This window comes from Stegodyphus dumicola, chromosome 2, assembly GCF_044657685.1.
Source record: "Stegodyphus dumicola isolate Sdum_Otavi_A_Nest chromosome 2, ASM4465768v1".
In the NCBI taxonomy this organism is placed as follows: Eukaryota; Metazoa; Arthropoda; class Arachnida; order Araneae; family Eresidae; genus Stegodyphus; species Stegodyphus dumicola.
Window position 1 is genome coordinate 214,109,717 of NC_140769.1, and position 16,504 is coordinate 214,126,220.

The 16,504-nt window shown below is 31.1% G+C and overlaps 1 protein-coding gene across 2 annotated transcripts in view; it reads right to left on the reverse strand.

Annotated features, from left to right (window-relative positions):
* Positions 1-289: 289 nt before the first annotated feature.
* LOC118180151 (uncharacterized) overlaps positions 290-16,504 on the reverse strand; it is a 54,051-nt gene continuing 37,836 nt past the window's right edge. For both annotated transcript variants that reach the window (XM_085811725.1, XM_085811724.1), the window contains 4 exons: positions 10,105-10,203; positions 3,706-3,774; positions 593-733; positions 290-467 (listed from right to left, as the gene is read on the reverse strand). In XM_085811725.1, coding sequence (XP_085667851.1) covers positions 297-467; positions 593-733; positions 3,706-3,774; positions 10,105-10,203 — 480 coding nt within the window. In that variant the 3' untranslated portion in view covers positions 290-296. The remainder of the gene's footprint in view (positions 468-592; positions 734-3,705; positions 3,775-10,104; positions 10,204-16,504) is intronic.

The following is a 16,504-nucleotide window of genomic DNA, read 5'->3' on the forward strand; positions in this document are numbered from 1 at the left end:
CATTTATCATTAAAATGATTAATCCAATATCATAATAATTATATTGAATTAAGTAAAATACTTTTAAGTGCTAAAATAATTGTAATGAATTTTGTTCTGAAACAGTATTCCATATAGAATTGATATTAAAGTACAAAATGATATATCCAGTGTGTTTGACTTAGATAAGCAGATAGCCCTCGCATGCTATGACATATTCAAAACAAACTCACCTAACCTTCTGTGGCTGCAACTTGGAAATCTGTTTATTCTAAATGAAATAATAATAATAATAATAATAAACATATAATTTGATTTTATGTTTCCATTTTATTTTCACTTTCAGAATCACTTGAAAAATCTGAATTATATTCATTTTCAATTTCTTCATCCTCACAATAATCAGGATAGGCAGCATTTAATTCTTCCAATAACTCATTTATATGAGATAACATATCATCATCTTCCTGACCAGTTTTGGCAGCAACCTATTTAACAATAAACACAAACCAGATATTTAAAAAAAGTGTAAATAAATTAGGAAATTAAAAATATAAGAAGTCACTAACTCACATATAAAAATGATACCATGAAAATTAAACTTGAAATATACCTTTTTTGCTTTATTAAAATAATAAAGTGAATTAAGCTTGTATTCATCTCCATGTAGATAATTAGTCCATCCGAGAAGATACCAAACTTCAACTATTTCATCATCATCTTCAATAAGACCATCCAGAACTTTTACAGCTTCCTGAAGAAAAAGACATGAAATATGCTTAATTAAAGTTTAAGCAAGAATTATATTCCAAGCTAAAATTTAATATTTGATATTAATTTCATTAAAGGAACAAACTGATGTAATTCAATGACAGCAACATGAATCCTTCTTCTGCACAAATTGATATGGGCAGTGCAGAAATAAAAATTCAAATATAAAACTTTCACATAAAAATACAGAGTAAGACATAAGTAGAGAAACATACAAGTCTCTTTTAATAAAAGGCTTTATTGTTATTTCAATGTATTGATAATAAGCTGTTAATTTTACTGAGCTGATGATACTGCAGCAAATGGTGTTGAGTTGTGCCAAGAATGGTTGCACTCATTATCAGTTCTAGATAATTAAAAGCTATAATATTGAGTTCTTAACTTATCTATTAGTAAACTACAAAAAGCTCAATAATCATTAATACTATAAAAAAGAACATTAACAATCAAGCATTATTTATATTGAAATAATAATCTGTTAGTCCATGTGCTTACTAAGGTAAGTATGTTTACTAGCTTTTATATCCAAAGATAAAGTTCTTGCTTTACATTTTCACAAGTTCTCTCCAGTTGAAAGTTCCAGAGTATTCTGTGTTCTTACTCTGTCTGGGATAGTTTGCTAGATAAGTTTATGGGCTTTTACTCCTTTTCATTATTGTTACATTAGAGGTCTTTTGATTCACCATCACCAAAGACAATACTAAAAGAGTTGCAGAATCATTAACTGATGATCCTCCTGAAACCCAGCTTGACAAAATAACAAAAAAGTTGCATTCTGTTGACAAGCTCTGATAGTAGTTGTGAAGTTACAACTTTTAAAATGTCAAATAGGATTTTTATTATGGAATATTTCTAACACTGTTACAAACTCTGCTATAGCGCACCCCCAGATACAACAGGCAAATATTTTGGTCCGGTCCAATTTTCTGTACATGTTATTTTATGTGGCTATCATGAACTTCCAAGTGTATATGAACTGGATGCACTGAACTTGTGGAAATTTTTGACAGTTTTTTTTTTTTTTTTTCCTTTCCCTCCCATTTTTCAAATTTGTCCACAAAGTTTCTAGAATTTTTAAATGAAAAATTACTAACCCTTAAAATCATCTCGTTTAGGCTATTAGAATAATGAAAAAAACCTTTTACTGTTTTTTTTATCTTCACCCTTCTCTCCCATCTTTCTCCTCTTCTAAAAAAGGCTATGTGTGGTAGATGTAGCATTCAATTATTAAATAAATAATTGAATGCTAAAAAATTCCTAAGATGTGTTTATTGTGTGTCTTGATAAACCAAGACACACAATAAACACATCTTAGGAATTTCTATTGCGTCACTGACTAAGTTGTTTCAGTTGGTTCTTTGATTCCCTTTGAATTCTTTATTGAGCTGTCAGACAGCACTCCATGCAAGGCTGATACTCATTCATAATTGTTAAATGAACATTTTAGATGGAAATGAGTAATTCGAGGGATGGGTCTAAACCATAACTTTTATCGCAAGCAATTTTTTGTATAATTTTATTACTGTACAGTGAAACTGAAAAAGATGAAAAAAAATAACGCGTCATAATAATCATTGTTAACTGTTAGAATTTTTGTAAATTAAAGTTACCAATAACTTCTTTTGTGACAGTGCTAAACTGGGTAATTCATCAATTAATTTTATTTTGTCCTATTTTAAGATGTAAAACTTTATTTATTTATTTATTTTCTGTTATCAGACTGGATATAGCGAACCAAACATTCAATCTCTTGAAGTTTGTTACAGTGGATCTAGTGTTTGGGCTCAGTTAATTCCAATTTCCATCTAAATAGATTTTCAATCAACCAAATTTCAATCTAAATAGATTACACACTATGCCCATGGTTATAGGCATATACTTAAAGTTACAGAAATGTTTTAAATGATTCAAATATTCATGATCTAGAACTTTTAAATTTAAAAAGATAAATTTTATAAAAATTACAAAACTTAACTTTATATTTTTCTCAGTCTCTATACTTATATCCAGAAAAATTCCATATTCATTGTAAAAAATAAAATACAAAAAGTGTAAACCCTCTCTGATACATTTAATTTTAAAACTGAATACCATATTCAGGGGCCATACACAAACTGAAGCTAAAAAAAAAACATTACGATTTGTACATAACTGAAAGTAAGGTATCAGAAAAAGGTTTCTGATATTAATAGATTACGCGATGGGGCGTTTCTATACAGATTTCCATGAAAAAAATTGACTAATACAGATTTTTTCAGAAAGGAGATCTTATAAAATTGGTTTGTTCTAGAAAAGACTGGCAGGCTTCAGTATCGGCTTTCAGCCAATTCATAATAATGTGAATCAATTAAATTTTAAATGCTTCTAGTACAATGAATATTTAATATAATTAATTATTAGTCTTATGAATCTCAGTTTCAAGAGTCTGCCAACTCAGGGCGAATTCTGACAATCACCGCTCACCTTCCCTTTCAGAATCACAGAGGCAATTGTCATTTTTGGATAATTCAGCTCACTAGATATGTCCCTTAAGGAATGGTTGTTTCTGTGAATACTCATTGATTTCACCATTCTTGAAATTACTTCATGGCATCTTGCACATGACTGATGTCAATGTTGTTTCCGGCATGATATTTAGTGGTGGAAGGCATGACATACATCACTGATATAGGCTGTTGTATCAGTGCCTAAATGCTTATTGGTAGATAGTGTATATGACAAACACATAAGCTCTTCATGTCAAACATAATCAGTACTAAATAAATGTATTACAATCTTTTAGTAATTCATTTGATTTTTAACTTAAATACATTAGTAATGTAATTTGAGTGTCAAAAATACATAAGATGGATTATATATATATATATATATACACACAAAGGATGAAACAAATTTAGTCACTTAATGGAACATGTATATTCTGTAGAAAATTAAGAATATAAACTAAGAACTCACTTCGAACATTTCCAGCTCAATAAGTAATTTGCTAGTTTTTATTCTGCTGTCATATCCAGGGATGACATTCTGAAAACATCATACACTACATGAAACTGCCAGCTCAGCACAAATAATTGGTACTTTTCTGTTACCAGAGTGCAACTTGGCACCAAATATAAATATTGACATAGAATCTAATTAGATGGTGGCAACCCTAACAATATAAAATGCTTCATGAAAGAAAAAAAAAAAAAAAAAAAAAAAAAAAAAAAAAAAAAAATGACTATTATATTAAATCTAGAATGATATGAAATTAAACTTATCAGAACAGATTAATTTCAGTTTACATAGGAGGCACAAAATTGCCAAATTTCATTTAATATTGGCGAAAACATTAGCATCATTTCATACAATCACCAACATACGCATTCAATAAGAAAGGAATCTAGATGGTGACAACCAATGCCACATTGATGTTTATTTTGCAATTTTGCACTTGGCATTCCACATAAAGATCAATAACTTTATAATTGAGGTTAACTTGCAGGTGTTCATATTCAGCAACAGCCATCTCATCTACTTACACAAACAAAAATCTAGGAAAGAAAATTCCTAGACTGAGGTTCATTCTTCCTGTTTATTTGCAAAGATGACATTGCACAGCTATTCATGGTAGGATATAAACAGGCTACCATATTTGGTACTTTGGTACACATCTGGGGACTGATGTCCTTTAAACAGAAAAGTACTGAAAAATTATATGCATACATTTTTGATTTAATTAATATGTTATCTTTTTTATTATGTGAAATTTCAAATACAATATTAATAAAATAATGATAAGAGACAAAATAGCAATAAAGAACACTTCTAATAATTTATGTTAGCATTCTATATCTAAGCAATTAAAAAATTTTATCCAATTACAACATATAAATGCCTCTAAATTTTAATATTAATATTTGTCAAATCCATCACAATACGACTCTCTTTTCATTTGGCTATAAATTAATTTGAATTTCATGTTCTGATGTTTTATTAACTGGATATATGATATTATTAAACCTTAGAAATCTGATATATCTTTCCTTATGAGATTTAAAACAAATTTTTTTAAGAACTTTTATGAATATGGGTTCTATGTTCAACAAACCTGACACTTCTTAATTTCTTTGCCTGGGATTTTATACAGTCAGAAAAGAACAAGGTGAAGATGATAATGATTGATCAACAGAAATTCCACATCTCAAAAAATCTTAAAATTATACCTTGTAAGCTGGAAAATACTTTCATGTCAACTTCTAAGAACAGCAGTGAACTGTAGTCTGGTAAGGTGATCAATAATGAGTTATCTCGCAAATGGCACGTAAACTCAGTTTTCCAACTACAAGTATTTTTCTAGATGGCAGAGAATGTGTTAAAATACCCTTTATATGAGTTCCAAAACACTAGGGCCTAAAGATATTCATGCACTGTGATGATATGCTTATCGGGTCAGTCCATAAGTTCGTGCACATTAAGAGTATGCATGGAATTCACTATGGCGTATTTACTAAAACAATACAATTTTGAACCTGTTGAAACTTGTCATGGTTTGACTAACATATTATTCAGTTCATCACCAACTTTCGTAAATATCGAATGCATTTTAGTACCCATAGAAGATGAATATAGATAATCAGTACAAACGTGCTGTGCTACATATTTTATTTTCATGTGGTGAATCTGCCAGGTTTGCAGCAATAAAAATTAATAGTGTACATGGGGAACACACTATCAGTGTAAGAACTGCCCAGAAATGGTTTAAAAAATTTTAAGTTGGAAAAAGCAGCATTGGTAATGAACCCGGTTCAGGACGTTTTCAACTGTTAGAACCAATTCGTACGATTAATTCAGAAGTTTATAGTGAACAACTTTGCCGTCTAAACTCAGAATTGATCAAAAAATGTCCAAGATTGGTGAATACCAAGAAAGTGTTGTTTTATCATGATAAAGCTAGACCGCATACAGCTCGAACAATGCTGCAAAAAATTAGTGAATTTAATTGGGAGCTTTTACCACATCCTGTTTACTCCCCAGATATTACCTCAAGTGATTTTCACTTATTTCGTGCCTTACAAATTTTTTTACTGGGGAAAATATTAAATTCTAAACAATGAACTTTAAGTTTTTTTGCATCAAAACCAGAGCCTTTCTACAGCAATGGCATAAAAAAGCTGCCTGTAAGATGGCAAGACATTGTAGATAATGGAGAAAAATATATAATTGATTAAAATGTTAAATTGTGTTTTTTTATATTGTTAAAAAACTACCAAAATGCGCACAAATTTATGGAGTGACTCAATACATGGATTCAACATCAATGACATTTGCAGGCCTATGTTTGTTGCAAAATTCCAAGTTATGTAAGTAGAAGACAAACATATATAATCCATATGCCATTCTAGTTTAGTTTACTCTGTTTCACTTTCAAAATTATTAAAAGAAAGAAAAGAAAAGAAAATCAAACATATGATTGTCAACCAAGTACATTTTATAAATGAAAAGTTTCAAAGATTATCATTCATACAACACAGAACCCCCATCCCGCCCAAAACACACATTTTAAGACTTTTTGCAATATCTTAACCTTTGACTACGACTTTTTTTAAAACATTTTTACCCAGTTTTCTATCCAAGTGAACAAAATATGTCATGAATAAGGTAAATTCAGCATATGGGTTTTTTTGACAAACGATTTTCAAGCCAAAGGCTGGGACACAGATGTCTCAGCCGTAGTTAATGGTGGAATACATGTGTCCAACACATAGGGATTGACTTACTATGAGCATACCTTTTATTCTGGAAAACTTATGTCAAATAGATTCTACATCGTATGTGACTATATGAAATAGATTCTACATCGTATAATACAGAGTAAAGCGTTATTTTTATAACCCAACATTACACATTGGGCAACTCATATTTGTTCTTTTCTCCATGTTCATTTGTGTACAACGAGCACAACGGCATCTTGATTTTCCAACTATTGGAAGATGATTCCTAACATTCAGAAGATTGGAAGTATTTTTTAACCCATTAGTTTTTAAACTTTTAGTTGGACATATGTGTCCCATTTAGAAGTCAAAGGTTTAAGGCTTGCAGAAACATTACAACTTAAGCGCAAGGTCAAGTAATCCAAAGTTTATTGGTGAGCTCTATTCTGCTATCAAAACATTACTTGAATATAACAAATATAATTTATAATAAGCAAATGTAATTTTATGTCAATGACGATACAAATGACTTCTGTTACTAAAAAATTGCATTTCATCCACTTTTCTTACCGTAGCCTACCAATAGCTCAGGCACAATATTACAATGGAGCGCCCTGGGAAAAAGGAGTTTTTATTTTAAATAGAAAAAAATAAAATTCTTATAAATGAAGTAATTTTTATTTTAATAATTTCTTTTTTCCCCATAATTCATCTTTATACATATTCATCAGGTTATTGGTATTATGCTTCAACAGGTATTCATTTTGTTCTTAAAGCATCTTTTGTATAATTATTTATCCTTTTATAATTTTACCTATCAGTATTTCTGTTCAAAATAATTTGAAAAATTGCATTAGATTATAGAAAACCTTGAAGGAACTTGTGGTCGTCCCATTACTTGTGGCTACATTCTGAAATAATTCTTTGTAGAATCTGCTCACTTTCCTCGTTATAACTTACATTGTCACACAAATTTCCTTTGAATATTTCAAAATTAAAACTGTTTTTAAATTAAAGTCAGTGGAATTAAGGAAAATATAATTTAGGGATGACTGTGATTCCATTTCAAAAATTCTGTAAACTACCTTAGAGTAAAAGACCACTATAATTACAAATAATTCAGAATATTAATGTGATACAAATTTCCACACAACTTCATTTGTGAAGCAAAAAGTATAATGATTTTTAATTTTTTAAATGTTAATTTTTTTTACTATATTCTTTCACAAAGTTACTTACCTTTTTGTCTTTTCAGAATTTCTTAAAATAATTTCTAAACTTAGCTTGCTTTTGGGGGAGAGGAGAGATAAGTTCCAAGAAATGCTGTGTGTATATCTTTCTGTGCTAACAAATGAAAATTCAGAATGATCAGCAAGCCATTTGGATATAGACAGTGAATGACTTTTCACTTAACCCTTCAACAATTAAGATGAAAGCTCAAGCCTATTTAGAATGAGCCTATTAGATGAAAGCCTGGTTACAGAAAAAGAATGGGTCATGGAAAAATGTACATAATTTTGGTAAGCTGTCTGGCTATTGAATAAATTATAAAATCTTTACTACAAATAGGGCTTTGAGAAGAATTTTCTGATCCAAAAATTTCACAAGCATTTTTGTTTAATGAAAATAAATAATATTTCTGTTTTTACAGCATATAGGTTGTCTGTCTAGGTTACAGCATTCTGTCATCATATCACCCATCTGATTAAATGCACTTCAATAGTGGGTCCAAAAAAAAAGAAACTAAAACAAATTTATTTCAGTTTGTCAATACTGGGTGCTCTTATTTAGCCTGAATACTTCAACATAAAACTTTACGATAACAGCTTCTTTGTTTGCTCAGTTATTTTGTTTTCCCCCGTATAAGGCAAATGACATTATATTTGATAGTTCTAGACTCCTTGCTGTAGAAATGTTTTCATCTTCTGAAATGGCATTTTCCAAATTATCTGCTAATTTTATCCAAGTATTAGTTTCATAATACAAAAAAGGTTACATGCTATTAAGTTTGACAAAGTTCTTTAAGGAAACCTTTTCTTGCATATAACCAGCTAATTCTATATTTGCTTCTTTCAAAATACATTAAAGGATCAACCTTTCTAGAATTCTTAATACTTTTTGCAGCTCCTGCACCAATAAAAATTAATCATGGATAGATGACATTTCAAACACAGTATATCATAATGATTATATATACAAGTCATTTCTCTAATCCCAAAAATTTTGGATTTGAAAAAAGTAAAAAATATGAAACTCCAGCTATATCAAGTCCAAAATCACTCCTGATAACTGGTAATTTCTGCAGTTTAATTTTCAAAGTATAATCGATATACTTTATATCAAAAATTGAAACTTATTCACCTGAACATGTGCTTTGTTGTAATAAATTAAAGAAATCAACTGTACATCAAAAGTAATCATTGAAGATGTGTTTTCAGAAACACACATTTAGATATACATTAAAAAGCGTCAACATTCCATTTAAGCTTACAAAATTTTAATTTACAAAATATTCGAAAGCCTTAAATAACATATGCAGCTGCATGTGAAAATCACACCATGCAAATATGATTGCATTAGCATAAAACTTTCTAAACATGTAAAGAAAGAATGCACATAGTTCACAGTTTTGGGGAAAATGTGCAATGCATTCTATAATGTCTGGCCTAGAATATAGTTTAATTTTGATGTTGCTTTTTGGAAAAAGTGAACTGAAGTCAGGAGGGAAAGCCTTTCAGTTAATTATGCCAACATGATAAAGAAATGTAATGAGGGAAAAATTGAGCAGGGCTGAATTGCTGAGATTCAAGATGTTGAATTTTCCTACTGTGAAACTCCTACTCATAAAAGACTATAAAGGATGCATACATACTGTCAATGGAGAATGCTCCTTGCTAAAACCAGAGAAGCTGATTATAAAATTGCATGACTGCATGTCAGTAGACCACATGGCCAAATATGGTCGCATGGTGTAGCAATGACAATGAAATCCAAGGTATTGGTGTAGCAGCAGAGCAGTCAAACTTCGCCAAAGGCTTACACAGACTATTGTATAGAACATACATGAACAATGAACCAACATTTGTACCAGGAGACACTCTTCCTTTGCCAGGATTTGAATCTTCCAAGTCCTAGGTGGACATGCTAACCACTTATACCATAAGAAATGTAATGGATAATGTGATAATTCCCCATGCAAAAGGTGAATGAAAGAGATTTGAGGCTCAGTAAACTAAATTCGGCTCGTGACAAATTATCCTCCACCACATTTTAGTTTGGACACCACTGTAGAGACTATTACATTTTGTGGAGGAAGGAATGTGGAAAATCAACTATGCTTTCACTGGGATGTGAACCACAGACTTTTTTGGTTTCCAACTGGATAAGATATTCTCAATCTCATGACTTACAGAAACCATTGCTGTCACTTAAAAAAACTTTAAACATTACAGACTGTTAAAGCAAAAAATATTCTTGCACAGCTCTGTAAATGCCAACATTACCTGTGAATCATTTCATTAAAAAATATGCTTTCCCCCCCTTCTTGGTATTGTAATTTTAAAAAGTTGACACATGTTAATTAGCTTAGTAACAATTCACAACAATTATAATAGCATTAATAATTATAACTATATTAAAATGAATTAACTGAATTGCTTACTTCAAGATCATTTGTTATAGGGTTGCATTCACCATTTCTGAAAGCTTCATGTTGTGGTAACCAAAGTGACAGACTTTTTTCAATAGCATCTTTAGCCTCCTAAAGATTAATTTAAAAAACAAAATTGATAAATTATATATTTTATGTTATACATACAATGAAACTTCCCTAAATGTTATCCATGATCCCAGATAATTTACGTTTTTTAAGGTGGTGGTCACCTTCCAGAACATCGTAAATAATGTTCAATACCATTATTAAATTATATTCTTAGAAATAATTAAAAATTTTTTAAGAGATGGTTATCTCAGGGAATTGGCTGTTATGAGAGATTTCACTGTGCATGTATAAGTATAGTGTTGTGAATTTTGTACATATATCAATAATTTTAATGAAATTACATGTGAAACTGTTGTATATTTCTGTATAAAGTAGCGTGAAAATCTAAAGAAGCAAAGCTTTGCCAGAAAAGTATGAATACAGGGTGAAGTCTATTTAACATTAAATGAGTGATTACTTCCATAAATTGGAGAGATACTGCCAAGTTGGTGATAGTTTGGACGACAAATTTTTTGTCACCAAATTTCGTGAGAAATTGGCAAATTTGGTGGCCATTCAGCAAAATTTTAGTCTGGTCCCTGTAGCCCCATTCACAAAAGCAGATTTGAACAGTAGTGGAAACCGGTTCTTCCAACGTGTCCCATTCACATGGCGAACAAGCTTTAACTCTTCCCATTTACCCTGCTCAGAGTGCCCTGCACGATACTGAAACAGCAATATACTGCATGAAATAAATAGCAATATCGTGCACTGCATGATATTGCTGTTCATTTAATTTTAACAAACAACATGGCTGATATGCAACTGACTGCTCACTGGACTGTCAGTGAAAAAAACCACTTTGAAAGATAGCTGGGAATAGATATCCTCTTGGAACCTTATGAAATACGGAAATTTGTAAAAGAGTACAGACAAGGTTATCTGATGCTGGATATTCCAGAAATACCGTTCAAATTAAAACTAAAGGCGTGCATATCGTCTTCAATGAGACAAAGTGACTCGATACCTTTTGAATGATTTTTTTTTTTTTTTTTTTTTTTTAAATTTAAGAACTTTAAGATTGAATATCATTACATGGTTTTGTGAGACAAGATGTTTTTAAGCTAAACAAAATTTTTTGGCAGCATTTTTTTTAATTAAAATTTTTTGAAGTTTAACAATTAAAATGTCATTTTTCTCCCACAATATTCAATGTTTCTTCCCCAGATTTTCTTATCATATTTATTAGTGTTCTGAATAACTTTAAAGATCGATTTTGCAATTAATGAATTAGTTTCTGAAAAAAAATAAAAACACATTTTTATGTAAAAACTTTGAAACAAATATGATCTCATTCACATTTTCACTTCAAATAAATTTTCTTTTCAGTAGTTTGCAAAACCCATCCTTGTTTCTATAAATTATATAATTTTAAGTAAGCGGTAAAAATATTAAATAATTTAGGCCATTATTATATAAGTTTTAGGACATTAAATAAAAGGATTTATTGAAAAAATGCAAACTCAGAAAACGCATTTTAAAGAATATAAACTGTCTAACTCGTCATTAAATCATTTCAAATTTCTTAAAAATTGCATTGCTGAATTTCAATACATATACGAGGGCCATCCAGGAAGTAGATTACGTTTCCGTCTGTGTCCGCTAGGGGCGGGGCTAGCGCGGCCATCTTGGGGTCAGAGCGTTGCGCAGCTCAGTCTGCATCTAGCCGTGCTAGTGAGAGGTTCGTGCTGTGCTCCGTTCAGATACTGTGACGGTTTGAAATGTCTGCGTTAATTGAAAATCCCGCGAGGTGCGCTCAGTAATAAGGTTTCTGACTGCAAAAAACTGTAAACCGATAGAAATCTATCGGCAGCTTCGTGAAGTGTATGGGGACAACATTATCACTGAAGGTGGAGTGCGTCAGTGGGTCATAAGATTTCAAAATGGCCGAACCAATGTTCACGACGAAGATCGAAGTGGGAGACCCAGCATAGTGACCGCCGAACTTCTCGAAAAAGTCGATGCTAAAGTCCGTGAAAATTGAAATTTCACAATAACGGAACTTTCTTTGAGTTTTCCACAAATTTCGCGAAGTTTGTTGCACGAAATCATCAGCGAAAAGCTTGGTTACCACAAGTTTTGTGCAAGATGGATTCCAAAAATCTTGACAGAGGACCACAAAAATCAGCGAATGGCTGCAGCGTTGAACTTTTTGGACGCTTACCATAAGGATGGTGACTCTTTACTCGATCGCATCGTTACTGGTGACGAAACATGGGTGAAACATGTGAACTGTGAAAATGAAGAAGTGGCTGGCTATGCAGCATTTTGATGACGACGCACAGCTGCAAGAAGAGGTAACGAAGTGGTTGAAGGCGCAGGCGGCCGAATTTTTCGACGAAGGAATTTCCAAGCTCGTACATCGCTACGATAAATGCCTTAATTTGTATGGTGACTATGTAGAAAAGTAGTATTTGAGTGTGGCTTTCATCTGTATATAATAAAATTTGTTTCCTATACTTTGTTTATTTTTTTATTCCAAAACGTAATCTACTTTCTGGATAGCCCTCGTATATATATATAATAAAACCTAGTGTTATTCAATTGGTTAATATAAACATAAATTACAAGCTTTTATTTTAAATCTTCGTTCGTAAAACATGTTCAAAACAATTTTAATACAAGAATCAGGGTTGCCACTCAAACAAGAGAATGAAATTCCCTGACTTTTCCAGGTTTCCCAGGTGTGTTTCATGAAAATTCCAGTCTATCCGCGTAATGTACGTTGGCTGTGCTAAGAGGTAAATTAATTATGGTATTATTTGTATCGTGTAGCAAATTCACTAAATTATTCAATAAATTTCAGAGGACATTTATTCTTAATTATTCTTTGTATACTTTGTTTGATAATTTTGTTTACTTTTCCGCTTAAGAAACTTAATAAAATTTAAGATATATACATTGGATAACAAATGTATGTTTTATTTAATTATTACTCATGATCATCACCAGTTCAACACGAAGCTAATCCGGTCCTTATAAATCACAACGCAATGCTAAATAGTTAGGTTAGATTTTAGGTAAATTTAATTTGTGTAAGGTGTCTTCTTAAAAGCCACCTTGACACTCGAAAACACAAATATAATAGGAGTTGTTTTTTCCACTGAAGATTGAGATTAGAATCTGCCCAATCTGGAATAAAATAAGGCTTTTTTTTTTTTTTTTTTTCAGGCATTCTGCAGCTAAACGAAAGAAAGAAATCTAATTAATGATATTTTTTTAATAAATTGAGGTATTTTATATTTATTTCGCAGCATACATAAGGAAAAAATATGTGCATTAAATTTTGTGATGGTATGTCATCATACTGCAAGAATTTATTTCAGGATTATGCCAGAGAAAATTTCCTGAAATTTGGAAATATTATTTACTAATAAGAAATAAATTTAGAGGGAAGAAGCAACATTAAATTATAAGAATAACATAAAAATAAAGATAATTACTTAAAAATTGAATTAGAATAATCAACGATATTTTAGCGAATATAGTACATGGTTAGCCTAGATGACTGATTACTATTTTTTTTATTTTACTACAAAATGATAAGGTATTTATTAAAAAGAAAAAAAAAAAGGTTTAAAAAGATTTTACGCTAAAATTCTAGTATATGGTAAGGCTTTGGTACGATTTTGAAAATTGTCGCCAAGACCAAAATGACCTGTTTACTGCTCATCATGATGTCGCCAAATCCCGTTGTACCATACATGGAGATTATTCTAACCAAAGAACGTCTATGTAAAGACGAAAAGGTTCCATACACGTAAAATGCTATTACGCCGCTAGAATGTGGAGGGAAAATTTGCCAAGGGATTTGGCGACGGAACCTCGTGGCCAGAATTTTCCTCTTCGTGATGTGTACAGGAAATTGAGAAACATATGTTAAGAAGAAACATTCTTTGACAAAAAAGAAAACTACGAAAATCCATTTTAAAATTATTGCGAAAAATCCAAGAAGAAACATTTTATCAAAGAACGTTTCTTCTTGGATTTTTCTCAATAATTTTAAAAACGGATTTTCGTAGGTTTTTTTTTTCTCAAAATAACTAATCCATGAATTAATTTACTTGCGCCATAAAGTATTTTCTTTTTCTTTAGAGTTTAAAGAAATTTTAAACGATATTCATTTTATGGACTCTTGATAACGTGACCTTCGAACTTCGACACGTTTCGAGCTTTCGCGACTATATAGCGCATGCTATTTTTAAAAGAAAGCATAAAAGCATTAGTGAAATAAGAAAAATACAATTGTGGAAAAAATCATAAAATTTTGATCTATATAATATTTTTAAATAACAAAATCTTGTTGGTATCATTTTTAATAATAAACAGAATTTGAATATTCTATTGAAATTTTGAAAGTCTGCAATTTCATTTTTTATGTTAAAATGATGTTAAGGAATGTCCAAATCTTTTTAATAAATAACTAAAAGTTCACAGTTTTGTAAAATCTTTGCTTGAATATCATAATATTTTACAGCTGTTTCCCCCTATGATGGAACGGAGCCACGTCTGTTGCAGAGACGTTTTCCTTCTTTACAATACATATTCTTTGTTTCTAACCTCCATGGTACAGTATACTAGGATTAAACCCATTTTGTTTTATATGAGAACAGGTACTTTCTTTAGTTCATGCACTGCACATGTGATTCTCTCGATTCTAGAAGTTATAGGAAACCAAAAGTTGCGGGAAACTTGCTTTGCCTTTCTAAAAGGCAATCAAATTGGAGTTGCTAAAAATTGGCTCTATGCCAGCTGCCCGAATGACACTCACATGCTACACAATTCGCCAAAAAAGTTATCTCTTCCGATGTCTGCGCAAAACTCGCTTTTTTTGGTGAGATCGTTGTATGAAATTCCCTGATTTTTCCAGATTTTGACTAAAATACTTAAATTCCCTGACTTTTCCTGAATTTTTTGGTCAATTTCCGAATTCCCTGACTTTTTCGTTTCTCCCGGTTTTTCAGGTAGCGTGGCAACCCTGATGAATTAATTATAATATATTTTCTATAACATTTATAATCAATATTAAAACATTTATAATTAATATTAATAATATTAATTTGTCGTTTTATTCATTTTTTCAAAAGCAAAGTTTGAAATTTTAACAGACAGATAACATTTCATTTAAAACCATTTGGCAGCATATTTGATCTCTTTTCTTCTTTTAACCATTTGGTCTCGTATATAAATTGCATTTTAAATTAATTTAGGAGTATTTTAATTAATTAGAGAGTTAAACTCCGATGGCATTCTATAGCAATAATAAACAATGTCAAAAAAGATGTGAGTCAATGTTAGAAATCCGCCAATCCGATTCGTGTTTATGACATCATTCATTGCTCACAGTGCCTTTTTATAGGGTTAAGGGATGGAAGACGAAGTGCATCTGAATCGGTTCTGAAAGCGAAACTGCTTCATACCCCCATTTCTCCCTAATACAAACGGTGGCTGTGCAAAAGAAAGTTGCATGTGAACGGGGCTTATATAACCGTAAGGGGTATTGTAACTAAATAACTATATTTGATGCATTTAACCATATCTGGCCTTCATATGTCTTCCAGTAATTTTGAGAAGTGAAAGCTATTATAAATCTCTCAGTGGCCAGAAGAAAACTATATAAGACCAAGGACAGCATCAGTTTCTCAGTAGTAGTAGTTGTTTAGTTTCAATGTGAGTTTGAAGTATCGAGATATCTCCGTGCAAGCTTTGCTCTTTAAATGCGTTTTGCATTGCATTGTGTTTAATATTCTTAGTAGTTTAAGTGCAATTACTGACTGTACTCTGTGATATTGTGAAGAGCTGTAAGAGTATTTTTGTGATAAGTTTCAGAACTGTGAAATGTTCCTTTTAGTAAAATAAATTTTATCAAGCTATCATCAATTCTGTGTGCAATTACTCTGTTACAAAATTATATGCACACAACGCGTGTGTGATGGAAACAGAAAAAGACATAATAATGAATGTTGATGGCGTAGAATGTAGATCCATATTGAAGAGGAAACTTGGCAGTCGAGTAAGATTAAATATTCAACTTTATTTCAACTCACATTTGAAGCCACAATATACTTAGCACAACACACCTATTCAAGAACATTTACATTTTTTATACTGCTACAATAGGAAGAGAATAAAGGATGTTACATCTTAACAGCAACAAAAGTAGAAGGTAAAGTGCATAATTATCCAGTACGGAGACTCACCAAGAAAAGGTTTTAGTTTAGGCTGCCTATAAGAGAAAAGTTTCAGTTCTAGAAATGAGTTCTGGTTTTGAATCAACTACGTCATCAATGTTATGTTACAC